General features: G+C 40.5%; 2 protein-coding genes across 4 annotated transcripts in view; one reads left to right on the plus strand and one right to left on the minus strand.

The window, feature by feature from the left end:
- Positions 1-357: 357 nt before the first annotated feature.
- Positions 358-10,480, plus strand: LOC139626945 (uncharacterized). The gene has a single exon (XM_071487513.1). The coding sequence runs from the start codon at positions 6,916-6,918 to the stop codon at positions 10,066-10,068; it is 3,153 nt and encodes a 1,050-aa protein (XP_071343614.1). The 5' UTR covers positions 358-6,915; the 3' UTR covers positions 10,069-10,480.
- Positions 10,481-10,659: 179 nt separating this feature from the next.
- Positions 10,660-13,893, minus strand: part of LOC139626948 (uncharacterized) — a 39,984-nt gene continuing 36,750 nt past the window's right edge. For 2 of the 3 annotated variants that reach the window (XM_071487515.1, XM_071487516.1), the window contains exon 5: positions 10,660-12,076. In XM_071487515.1, coding sequence (XP_071343616.1) covers positions 11,747-12,076 — 330 coding nt within the window. In that variant the 3' untranslated portion in view covers positions 10,660-11,746. The remainder of the gene's footprint in view (positions 12,077-13,893) is intronic. The other variant, XM_071487517.1, reaches the window with a different exon arrangement.

Raw genomic sequence — 13,893 nt, forward strand, 5'->3', positions numbered from 1 at the left:
AGTAAACAACATTGAGTAGTGAGTCATACTAGGTTGTTTCAAAGCCCTGATGTTTTAATGTGTCAACAGTATTTCGGCGTAGGTCACATGGGTCGTGCTGAGTCTTAATAAGTACAGTAAAGGAAACTCTACAAAGTTACTGCTGTGGTTGGATAAAACTTAACTGACAAGGACAGAAACATTGTAGATAAATGAAGCAAAGCACAATATTTCCCTCTGAAATGTAGTGGAGAAAAGTATTGCCTCACAAAGTTTGAGGTGCTAAAAAAAGCAGTAGCCTACTTCAGTAATGCTTGATCTCAACAGTACCTGAATCAAGTGGGGTTTTTTTTCTAAAGATGCGGCCTTTTTACAATATTCCCTCTTTGTGTTAGGCGGCAAAAACACACGGGGGGATTTCCAGGGCAAAGCCACTGTATTTTAGCAGACAACCAAACAATTTGTCTAACTCTAAACTTCTGAATCCTAGTATTAGGTACTGAATTTTATACTGTAGTTTTTGCACAGAATGAGGCCTGTGGATTTTGTCCCTCAGTTTTCACCCTGTTTTTAGTTACCAGTAGTGAGCAGAGAAACTACTGCAATGATCAGTAACTCAGTGCTTTCAGTGCTTTCACTGAGTTTTATTAAGTGTACTGTCATGTGACCATTGTACAGAGATACTGCTGAAGAAACAACTGTATCCTTCAATAGCCCCTATTTAGCAAAATAACTGATAAGATATAAAGTGAGGTTGGAGGCCCATTTAGATGATTATGCACCGCATTGTCTGAAAATTACAGCTCAACTAGTTAATGAAACAATGCTCAAACGAGAGGAAAAATGTTATATTTTAAAACTTACTTTGTCTCTATGATAGAAAAGAGACTCATTCCACATTTTTCTGACTTTATAGCTCCTCATCTCTACTTTTTGCTCTGTTGCCAAGATAACTGGACCAAGAGATTTGCTGGAGAGTGGGCCTGCATTCAAAGGTTTTAGAATACAATGAAATAATGTTAAATGTCTTTCTTTAACTTTAAGAGATACAACTAATATGGACTACTGCATATGCATTTAACTTAAAAACTGAACATTGCTTTATTATCTAAGATATATATCTAAAGATTTGACTTATAGCTGGCATGTGCCTCTGCTAACACAAAGGTAAAAAAACGCTTGGTGAACAAGTTGTACAGTAAATGCTACTGGTCACAAGCACACTATTTATAAGGCAGGTGGCATTGTACTCAGAAGCCGTTCATTAGATTGAGTCAAGAGACCAGCAAATATTAACCACAATTAGGGGACTTACGGTAAGTAATTTTCAAATAGCAAGGAGGCTAATCCCCCAAGAGAGGGTTTATTTGTATCATTTGCCTTCTCAGCACTCAGACCCAAATCCATCATCTAAATAAAACACTTAAATGAGGACAACACTGACAAAACTAATGTTCAACAGGCAGTGCAGTTTGACTTACAGCTTGGCCACAAACCAACCTTTAGCTAAAACACATCTGCTGGACAGCTTTCTAATTGCAGCCTATTTAACAGTGGATTAAATAAAGTGATATACTCTCTGTGACAGCAGGCTCAAGGCTGCAAGGTGAATCAATACTGCTGCTGTTTCTCCTACTGTGGAGAAGTGGCACTGCAGGGGTCGCCCAGAACTTCGACTTACGTATGGCTGCATCGCTGTGCGAGAGACCGGTCCTCTGCTGCCTCTGTTGCTCTGGATTCAGCAGCAAACCTGTAAAATGAGGATAGGCTCACATCCAAAGGGCCATGGTTTAGAGTGAGAACAGATTGGTCAACAAAGTTCAGTGTTGAGAAGCTGTCCAGAACAGATGGTTGTTTTCTTTGGAAGCGAAGTGGGGACAATTTCAGCTCTATTGAACTGTGCTCATAATATTTCTTTTTGCAAAGTTCAATAAGTGCAAGTGTGGAGGGAAAGACATGAGCAGGCAGGGGTACACATTGACATGACCAGTCAATAAAACAGTGGGTGGTAGCTACACAGACGGGCCTTTTTTTATTGTAAACTTGTTCTATTGAAATGTGAATGTAATTCTGTGAAGCAGTAGGTCTCAGAGTGCAGAGTAAGATACAGCTGCTGAAACTGCTGTCTGCTTTCGATTTGCGCGACCAAGTCACAGCGTTATTTTATGCCCAGTTCATCGTGTTATAAATTTATTGATTAAAAGAGGCAGGGTACTCACTGAATGTGGTTGGCCATCTGAATAGGAGTTGGCAGGGACAGGGGTCGAAGTAGATGTGTTTGGCGGATGCCTCAGCATGTTAGCCTGCTTACATCTGCAGTGAGGAAACAAACAGTGCAGCTCATATTGAATAAGAGCACTGAGCTGTCATGGCACTGGCTCACCCGCCTCTGAGGGAGGTTGAGAGGCTATTTTTAGGGATGTGGTCAACACAGGGGGAGGGGTATTGAGAACTTCCACTTCATGGTTCTTTATTGACCAATGCCATTAGTGTTTTGCCAAGCTGAAGGCAGAGACAAGAAATCAATAAAGGTCACACTATTAGTGCGAACTAAAAAGTTACATACAATTTAACTGGCTGGCGTTTATTCTGCTGCTTGTTAACCAGTCTGGACCCAGAGAGGGAGGCAGCCTGGCTCGATCTGTTCAGCTTGGGAAGTCTGGGGGGTCCAGAGGGAGACAAAGGCAGCAAAGGGAGTCATTTTGCATTCTGTGTGCACTTGGAGCCACACAGTCAAGACAGTCTGACAGACACACTCACACACTCACACACAAACACACACACACTTCCTAATTACTCAAATTCAACATTATACTTCACATCCAGTACCTCACTTGCATATTGTGCAAACACAGCAATGCTCATAGGCAGAAAAAACAAACACACATTTTAACTTGCCATATGCCATCTAGTTATGAGCTGAAGTCAGTTAGGAACTTGACAAAACAAAAACGTGCTGCACTTTGCTGTTAAGGGAAAGCTTCTTCTCTGCTTGGGCTGGCATGGTGAAATTCTGAAAATGCAGTGGTGGTTTAATAAGCGGTGAGAGATGGAGGTGTCCCCCGGGGTGTAATTCACCATTGCACTTTGGTTATGCATTGCAAGGCATGTGTGTTCAACTGTAAGGTGTTGTTCAAGGAAATTAGGGTGTGATGTGATGATGGGATATCACACTGGAGACAGTTTTTGGACCAGTGACTTAACAGGCTGATGTGATGTGATAAGAGCCGGCTGAACTGTGGCGTCAGCGTGCCGCACCTTGCTCCTCAGGCCTCAGGTTCCTGGTTTAAAAGTAGAGTTGAACTGTTTGATATTGATCAGAGCTTTTCCAATAAAGAACACTGCAGTATGATGGTCCTGTTGCAGTAGGCTCTAAAACAGGCTCTTTGGAATATGATAGAGAGAATAAACAAAACTTGCACTTACATACCTGAAACAGTTATTGTTCAACAGGTCCTATAAAATCTCTGTCCCTGTCTGTGAAGTGTAAATAATCAAAAGAAGAAGATGAATACAAAAGCGCACAGACTAGACAAACATTTATGCATCTCAATGTCATGCATTTCATTCCAACAAGGAGGGAGCATAAATGTAGGCAGAGAACTGGCTCTTGCAATTGGACCCACTGTAACTAGCTGTCTTAATAATAATTTACTAAACTATGATTACAACAACTTTGCTTCAACCGCAATTCATTAACAAAATATCCTTTTTGAAAATATTACACTTGAACTGCATCAGGGGAATTTAAAAAGTGTCTCTTTCTTCAGATTTACCCAAATACCGTGCCTGATAATCTTTTACCATTGCAGATTTAAATGTTTGAATGTAACTGAAATTCCTAGTCATCCCAGCCTATTTTGGATATTATTTGATTCTGGTTGGTTTATGGCAGCAGGTGGGTTCAGCGACAGCTCTACACAAATCCAAATACCACGTGTACCTTCCTCCTACTGAACAGGTTGTTCTCGGTCCACAGAGAGGCTCCTGCACCAGGTCTCTTGCAGTGCGTTATATGGCTTGCGTGATAAGAGAAGGGCAGGAATCATAGGAAAAGATGAAGCAATTTTGACATTTTGAAGATTAATTTTATCATCCAAAACCCTGCCTGTAAAAGAACCATCTCACCCACTGTGGTTGTTACAGCTTTGTTGTACAAGAAAGAAATGGCAAGCCTGCAGAGCAATCTTGTTTTTTTTTTTGTCACTGCTGTGATCTGAGAAGCCTCTACAACTGCCTCAATTTTAAGATTATCTGCACTGCTGCTGTTTTAGTATTATTACAATTATCTCTTGAGAAACATCATCATAGCAAAAGACTACATGGTGTTCAAACTCCCATGTCGTCCCTTCCAGCATCCTAGGCTCAGTTTTGTCCATTTTATAGAAAGAATATTTGTCTATCCCATTAACAAGACAAAACTGAAAATCAGTATCTAAATCTGATGATTTAGAGGATGTACACAAGTTACTATGTGAGAATGATAATGATCCAGGTTCCTACATATGAATCCTCATCTATTTCTGAGGTTGTTTTTTTTTTACCTTACATTATGGCAACTATCAGTAATGAAAGTCTAAATCCTCGTCGTAGCCTTAACACGCATCTTCAGAGCACACAAGTCACAGTGATTTGGGGAAAGTGGTTTTCTGATGATCTTTGATTATCTGGATTATATGGTCATTCCATTGTAGGCTACATTCAACACGACAGCACATCAACATAGAAGGAAATATCAGTGACTCTTCATCCAGTGTTGAATTTATACTTACAGTTTCTAACCACCAGATGGAAGCTTTGTTCCGTTGTGATTTTCCTCTCCAGTCCTACCAGTCATGTAAGGACACAAGAGTCTAAATAATGACTAACATTTAATAAATTGTTGCCAGTTCCCCTGAGGCTGTGTCTTAAATATCACTTTTGCTGTTACTAATCCATATCTGCAGAAATCAAACCACAAGCCAAACAAGCATGGCTTAGAAAATAGCTCTGGATATTTGGCCTCCTTTGCTGATTATCTCTCTGCTTTGGCACAGTGTATGCAGATGAGGCTGTTGCATAACTTGTATACAGTGTTACTAAAAGCAGCTGTGGTGGGAAAGTTTGTTATACTGAAGTCTTGTGTCATAATGGTAGCATGGCATTTAAAGGTGATGGTATTTATGCAAGTGATAGTGTGGAAATGTGTTTGGCTCGGTTGAATTTAGGTAAACTGAGATGGGGCTGTTTCAGGATCACTGAACACTGCTATTTGCAGGCTTCAAGGAGACATTGGCAGGTGCCCCAAACACTCCGCCCACACAAATGTCAATATCAGACAGCATGTTTTTCAGCCCTCATTATTTCTATACCAGTCATTCAAGAAAGTACATTTGTGATTACTTTAATGCCTCCACAAATAACACATATACATGGAATTACAATGGTCCTGAGATGTAAAACAAAACTGCTAAGAGTAACATAAGTACAAATGAGAGGTACTTTAAGTATTTCCATTTCATGATGCATTGTTTTAAATGAAACTACTTAACAAATCCAATTAATAAAAAAGTTAAAATCAATGCCACCTTGACAACACTAAAATACCATGTACACATGCATTAGCATTAACAATCTGATAATACATCACGTACCAGGGTAACACTCTGTCCCCCTGTAAAAAATTACCTCAAGGGGTCACCTGTGCAGGCAGCTTATTAAGACCCACAGTTACATTTTATTGTTCGGTGACCTCTAATGGCCGTAGTAACTGTGATGGGAGAAAAGAAGGAAGTTTGCCACGACAACGCACAGCACTCACCCAAGAGAACACTTTTCATTTTCCATTTACAACTCATGTTGCAACGTTGCTTCTTCCGTAGATGACCAGTCCACAAATTTAATTAATAATAAACTGTGTGTTTATTATTGTTACCCAAAATGCCAAAGGCCTGGTACACTTGCTACACTTGCCACTTATTTATTTGTTTGTTTTTTAACTGTGGGAGAAAACCGGTATGTATCTGGGCATAGGGACAAGCGATAAGGACAAGCAACCTGTTGGTCAGAGGGGCCATTATTCTGCACCGAGCACTTTTACTTTTTATACTTGTAGTTTTGATACTATCCTTTAAGTAGACCTGTCAGGATAACTATTTTTGGCTGGACTGCAACAATGGTGCAAGCCCTATAATGGCGAATGTCCCTGACTGACTGACTGACTGCCTGACTGACTGATCATATTTCCACCATTGGTCACCCAAATTCCATGTGACTGGACCATATACAGGTCCCAAACATGGGCTTAGGGCTACATTTCTTGTTACAGGAGGTCACTATGGGAGGAATGACTAAACATCCGACACAGGGAACAAGCCAGAGCAGGACAGTGGGAGGGAGAGAGAGTAGCCATCAGGAACAGCTAAGCTAAAGAAACTGCCAGAGGGCTTTTAATTTGAAAAGATGAAAGGAAGTGTCATCATTATAGGAGTCTGCATGGAATCCAGTGACTTTATCACGACCAACAGGAGAGACTCAAAATGAGGCTTCATACTAAAATAATGCTAATGCTATCACATGAAAATGCTTGTTAATGTCTGTGGAGAGGAGTCACGAAGGGAGGAAAGGTTTCACAAAGCTGTTTTAAGAGTGAGAGCGAATTCATCTGCCAACATGGCAACCTGCAGCGGGGTGGACACCTATTGCTCATGACATCACATTGTGATGCCATACCATTGTGATATCACACTGCCACAGTGTGTGACATCACAACTTCAAAGTGTTCCATGTAGTAAGAACTTCAAAGCATTCTATGATGATGTCATCAGGATCCTCACAAAGTGTTGCTTTGTGAGTTTGTCATTCACATCTATTATCACTCAGTCTGTTTAACAGTGCCATGCATTTAACTTTTAGTACATTCTAAAATCTGCTGACAGAGAGAACAGACATTTTCAGATGGATGCTAATCCCAACCGATTTGCAGCTGTTGTACAAACAGCTGCTGAGAAAGATAACATACCACCTAACATGAACGAGGCAACTTTACCTGCCTCTATTCGTTTCAGGAACAGACAACTCCAGATAGAAAAATATGATGTTCTGTCTGGTAAATTAGGCGATTACCTCATAGAGGAACTCCTAGGAAAGGGGTCATATGGACAAGTTTTCCAGTGCATTAAATTGGACACCAAAGAGAAAATTGCAGTGAAAATTATGGGCAAAGATGTGGGCTGGGCTGGTAAAAAAGAAGTGTCCATTCTTAATAGTCTCAAGAAGATTGACCCAGACAAGAACAACTTGGTCAGGTTTACCGACCATTTTGAGCACAAAGGACAATTTTGTCTGGCATTTGAAATGCTGGACATAACTATAGAAGAGCTCATAGAGAATATAACTGTCAAGCCACTGCATCTATCTCAGATTCGAGTAATGGCACAACAGATGCTGGTGGCTCTGAATGCCCTGAAGAGCATAGGTCTGGTACATGCAGACATCAAGCCAAACAACATTATGTTGGTCAATCATCACCGGCAGCCTTTCAAGGTGAAACTGATTGATTTCGGTATGGCTATTCCAGTCTCCAAAATACGAACTGGCACTATAATGCAAATCACTGGCTACAGGGCCCCTGAAGTAATCCTGGGCCTTCCACTGAATGAGGCTGTAGACATGTGGAGTCTTGGCTGCATTTTGGCCTTTATGTACCTTGGCCGGGACCCTTATCCATTACACTGTAAACATGAGGTAATGAGAGTCATCATACAGCTGCTGGGTCAGCCTGATGATCGTATGCTGAATTCAGGAATTTATACTAAAGACTTCTTCAGCAAAGACCAAGACTCCCCTAGTCCTTCATGGAGACTGAAAACAGAGTGCGTGTTCCCATGTTGCAAGAATGAAGACTCCATTACCAGCCAGCATATGGGTGCTTTTCACAAGTTTAACAGTTTTGATGACATGGCAAAGACTCGCTGTGGGGTGAACGATGCTACCGAGTATGAGGACACGCAGGCGTTTTTAAGCCTCCTCAAACGGATGTTACATGTAGATCCCGCAAAAAGAATCACCCCCAGCGAAGCACTGGGACATCGTTTCATTACCATGAAACACTTTCCTGCTGATGCTAACCCCAACGCTTATATGTCATCAGCATATTTAACCATAAAACAATGCGAACTGGCGGAATCATCGGTTGAATTCAAGCGCTTTGTAACGTCCAGTGAAGTTTTAAGCTGGAGTGGAGAATCCATTACTAGCTTGGATGACTCACTTTCAGCTGACGAAGAACCTGTTGTTTGCACCAATGATGAATCACCACCAGCAGATGGCTTAGATGAAGCCAGCAACACTTGTTTGAATTATGGAACCCCAGCTACAGCTGACACAGCCACTGCTGACAATAACACACCACCAGGAAAAGCTCGCTTAGATAACACCACCACTGCTGAGATTGCTAAGAAACCACCTGGAATGACTCAGACAACTTCACCTGCCTCTGTGAGTCATAAGTGTGACAACAGGCTTCTCCAGATAGAAAAATATGATATTCTGTCTGGTAAACGAAGTGGCTACCTCACACAGAAGCTCCTGGGGAGGGGGGCATTTGGGCACGTGATTCAGTGCGTAAGATTGGACACAAAGGAGAAGATGGCCGTGAAGGTTCTGGGGAAAGACGAGGCCTGGGCTGGTAAAAGAGAAGTGGCCATGCTTAAAAAACTCAATAAACTTGACCGAGACAAGAACAACTTGGTGAGGTTTACAGAGCATTTTGAGCACAACGGACATTTTTGTTTGGCTTTTGAAATGCTGGACGTAAGTATCGAACATTTCGTCGAGAAGATGACTTCCAAGCCACTGCATCTGTCTGAGATTAGACTGATCACAGAACAGATTCTGGTGGCTCTGAATGCCCTCAAGAGCATAGGCCTGGCACATGCAGATATCAAGCCAGACAACATAATGCTGGTCAATCATCACCTGCAGCCCTTCAAGGTGAAACTGATTGATTTCGGTTTGGCTATTCCACTGTCCAAAATGCACCCTGGCACCGTGATGCAGGCCATTGGCTACAGGGCCCCTGAAGTAATCCTGGGCCTCCCATTGAATGAGGCTATAGACATATGGGGTCTTGGCTGCGTTTTGGCTTTCATGTACCTCGGTCAGGATCCATATCCATTACACTGCGAACGTGAGGTAATGAGAGTCATCATGCAGCTGCTGGGTCAGCCTGATGATCGAATGCTGAATTCTGGTATTTATACCAAAGACCTCTTCAGCAAAGACCTAGACTCCCCTGGTCCTTCATGGAAACTGAAGCCAAAGTGCACGTTTCCCTGTTGCAAGAACGAAGACTCCATGACCAATCAGCCTAGTGGTGTTTTTGATATGTTTACCAGTTTCAATGACCTGGCGAGGACTCGCCCTGAGGTGAACCATGCCACTGAGTATGAGGACACACAAGCATTTTTAAACCTCCTAAAACAAATGCTCCATGTAGATCCTGGAAAAAGAATCACCTCACATGAAGCCCTGGGGCACCGTTTCATTACCAAGAAACACTTTCCTGGTGAAGCTAACCCCAAGCCTTGTATGACATCAGCCTATTCGACAATAAAAGAATGCAAACTGGGGGAATCATCAGTCGAGTTCAAGCGCTCTGTGACGTCAAGAGAAGTTGTCAATTGGAATTTAGTATCCATTACTAGCTTGGATGACCCACCTTCAGCTGATGAGGAAACTGTTGCTTGCACTCACAATGAATCACCACACAAAGATGGACGAGAAGCAGCCAGCAACACTTGTTCAAATTCTGGAACCCCAGCTACAGCTGACAGAACCGCTGCTGACATTAATAACAGACCACCAAGCAAAGCCGTCTTAGATGATGCCACCACTGCTGAGCCTGTTAAAAAACCACCTGGCATAAATGAGGCATCTTCACCTGCCTCTGTTGGTCATGATTCTAATGGAGACAACACCAACACTGACGGAGAAACTACAGGATTTGTCGAAGTTAAAACCCGGAAAAAGTATTTGAAGAGGATTCGTCGATTCTTCTCACAGCTGTTCAAGAAAATAAGTTGCTGCAGTGTAGATGTTATTGACTGAAGACACATCACACTTGATTTAAGATACAGTGGGGTCCAAAAGTCTGACATCACAAAGTGGTCTCAGACTTTTGGACCTCAGAACAGCATGGGCATGGGCAGCACAGCAGTGCAGTGGTTAGTACTGTCACCATAAACAGTAAGACGGCTCTTAATCTGGACCTGTCCCTCTATGTAGAGTTCATATTTTCTTCCCATATCTGCGTGGGTTTACTCCGGGTGCTCCGGTTTTCTCCCACAGTTAAAAAACAAACAAATAAATAAATAAAATAAATGAAAACTTTAAATTTCCTGTTGATGTGAGTAATTGTCTAATTGTGTTTGCCTAATGATTAGCAGTTTACCTATGTAGACTCAAATTATTGATCACAAATAATTCCAAATGAACAATATCTACACTCAAAAAATTAACTTTAAATTTATTTCTGTATTAGGTTAGTTAAAAACAAAATTGTTAAGGTCATCTAATGTAATGAACTTGTATTAGTTACAAAATGATTGTACATTGAGCCAACTTAAAAAAATAAGTTCTGTTCAACAAGAGATATTTAAGCTTACCCAAAATCAGTTATGTTACATGGACTTAAAGAATATATGTACAGGCTACCTATCTTATATTTGTCATTTCAACATATATCTTAATCGTATTAGTAAAATAATAGAATTAAGTTAAATTATGTAAAACATTAGGTTTTCATCCAATTTATGTTTTACTAATTAGTTTGACATAATTCTAGTTAGTCAACAGGTTCCACGCAAATTAATTTTGTACACCCAACATATTTTTATTATTTCTTTTATTCACCAATGCAGCACTGATTCTGGTAACATTTTAGTGGTCCAAAACACGATCCAGTAACATTTTTGGGACCGAAAGTGTAACGCATATACTTAGAGTTGCAACTATTAGTCCATTGATACATCAAAATAGTTGGTGATTCATTTTCTGTCGCTGATTTTGACTTGTTTTATAAGAGGGAAATAAATGCTAAAATTCTTAAATGTGAATGTTTTCTGGTTTCTTTAGAACTCTATCTCCCAAAACCTCAACATCTAATCGCTTAACAGAAAAAATTAATTGACAGATTAATCAATGAAAACAATTGTTAGTTACAGCCCTACATAATAAACCATACAACAGCGTGGTCTAACACTAACAGTAAACTGCCTTAATGCAGCATAATTGTCAATATTAAAGTCTAACAACACAACAGGTTGGCAAATTTTGTAGCAGCATAATTGTCTAACAATCTAACGACAAACTTGCCACTATCAACTTTTATTTTAGCATTGTCGGGAAAAAAAACTGAGATGTAAACACTCAAACACACTTGAAGCATTTTTTTAAAGTAGTCTTTGCTTTTTAAGTTGTCAGTATATGCAAAATGGTGTGACAATCCAACTGACTTGCAGTAGTGTTTTAGGTGCAACTTTGTGTTTAAAACAGCCGCAAAATATCAAATCAGCTGTCAACAATTTAGGTGCAGCATGGTCTCTCAATTCAACATCCTCTGACTTTTTACTTCGTAGTCCCACTAAAATACCATTTTTCATTTATGGTAGTAGTTTTCCTCAAGTTTGCAAAACCAATGCTTATTTTTCTGAAGTGTAGTTTTTTCCTGCTCTGCTTCTTTCACACAGGTATTCATTTATTCAGTATCAGCCAGAACACAGAACATTCATTGGTTAGCTGATTCATACAGTTTGTTCTTGAGCATCTGTACCTTGGTTGAGAGTCTGCAATCATCCAGCTGTAGGAAGAACTTCTGAAGTACTTCAAAGAAGGCTTTCAGTTCCTGGGGATAACTGAGGTTCAGTGCATATATTACACCCATTAAGAGTGCACATGCAGAGGCGACGTCTCCCAAGTCAGGCAGAACCTCAACACCCTCGATCACTATTCCAACATCGGCTGGAGGAGTGGTGGCATCCCCTCCCTCAACACTGACGCTGTAGATGCCAAAGATGAGTCGTTCCAGCTCCCTCTGAACAGCCGTAGCATCTGAATCCTTTACATAGGAGAGACAGAAAGGACAAAACCAAACGATGAAATCAAGAAACAGATTCTTCAGAATTCCACAGAATAAACTTTGCATTTCAGATTTCCTTTATATAACAATTTGATTAAAATAGTGTTAAACTTAAAAAACAGTGCTATGTGTATAAAAATGACAAGCTAAAGAGATATGATGTTACATTATTTAATATACAGTCACAAAGCACTTTATAAGGAACACTGCAATCTATTGAAATCCAATGCAACAAGTTGATCAACTTGTCTGGTGAGACATATCACCTATCCTGTGTTTTGTGCGTGCTGCTGACATTGGACTGCCAGTCCATTAAGTGTCTCCGCTTGTGTTTGGACTTGAACTTTGAGTGTTGTGACGCTCACCTCGGTTTCTGTTTTCATCGTGGCTATTTCCGTTTTCAGAAGGACTGAAATGTCCATGATCTGTTAATCTGTTTTAACCCAAATACCAGTTTTCATTGTGTACAGCTCTGAATCTAGAGAGGCTATTGTGACTAACACGACATTTTCATTTGTGTCACATGTGTTCTCTTCACTAACTTCATCCCAAGGCAAGGCCATGGTTCCACCTGGGCCTTCTTTGGCAGAGTCACTCTTTGGCTTGTTTCCCTTTTTTGAAGTCAGCATTGTCTGGTCCTAAGCATAATTTTCTAACTTACACACCCTGGATGTTAGGCTGTCATAAAAACTACATTGAAGGTGTCCTTATTGTGATGAAAATAAAGTGTTAGGTTGAAATCATTGAGAGCTACCATAAGGCACATCCTATTCGGTCATTGCTACCCCAAATGTCGAACTGTTATTTTTCTAATCTTGATAATTAACCTGTGACAACATTAACTAAGGATGTAAGGACCATGATAGTGTACAGTACTTGTTGGTTTTGTTTAAATATGCCAAATTGTAAATTTCTAATCTATTGTTGTTCACAGAATTTAGCTAAACCAGCTAGTATAGTCTAACGCCAGGTCACTTGATGCCATAGCAATGACAGTTGCATAGGATCAAGCTATAAAGTAAATAAAGATAAGGTTTCATTTTATAATATTTATCTTTGAAGTTATTGGAATCTTTGGGTTAATTCTTTTTTATAAAAATATAGAAGTTTTAAGAATTGAAAAGATGACAGGAAGTGTCATCATTACAGGTGTCTGCTAGGAATGCAGTGACTTTAACACGACCAATGGGAGTGACTCAAAACGAGGCTTCATAATAAAATAATGCTGATACTGTCACGTGAAAATGCTTTTTAATGTCTGTGGAGAGGAGTCATGCGGGGAGGAAAGGTTTCACAAAGCTGTTTTTAAGTGTGAGAGCGAATTCATCTGCCAACATGGCAACCTGCAGCGGGGTGGACACTTTTTGTTAATTTAGTGACTATACACTCAGATACAGTTTTTTAATTCTTCCAGCAATATTAATCACAAGCACCACTGAAAAAAGAATGCCTTTGTATCTTGCAAAGTCAGTATAGGCTGAAATTCCCTCTCTTTTTCCTCTTTTTCTAACTGGAGGCGAGCAACATGGACTTGTTACTGCACATTCAGCTTAGAACCAGGAGTGGACTCAACAGAGACGGGATCCAATGTTTTTTCCTCTGCTGCACCACATGGATTGTGTAAAACTAATCAGCTGGTGCTCGGGCTGGCTCCTCCACCAGAGGAGCAGAGCGACTCACAGTTGAAGACACTGTGGCCATTGGCCTTAGCGTAGGATCAGCCACAAATCATTTGATTGATATCCAACATAATATGTAATAACTCAGAATTACAGAAAAGTATTAGCGACTAAGCT

This window comes from Trachinotus anak, unplaced genomic scaffold (assembly GCF_046630095.1).
Source record: "Trachinotus anak isolate AG129_WGS33_773 ecotype Australia unplaced genomic scaffold, CSIRO_AGI_Tana_v1 ptg000010l, whole genome shotgun sequence".
NCBI classification, from domain to species: domain Eukaryota; kingdom Metazoa; phylum Chordata; class Actinopteri; order Carangiformes; family Carangidae; genus Trachinotus; species Trachinotus anak.

Bases quoted from the DNA above. Each gene is read 5' to 3' on its own strand.
- LOC139626945 (XM_071487513.1), top strand. From the start codon at position 6,916: ATGGATGCTAATCCCAACCGATTTGCAGCTGTTGTACAAACAGCTGCT.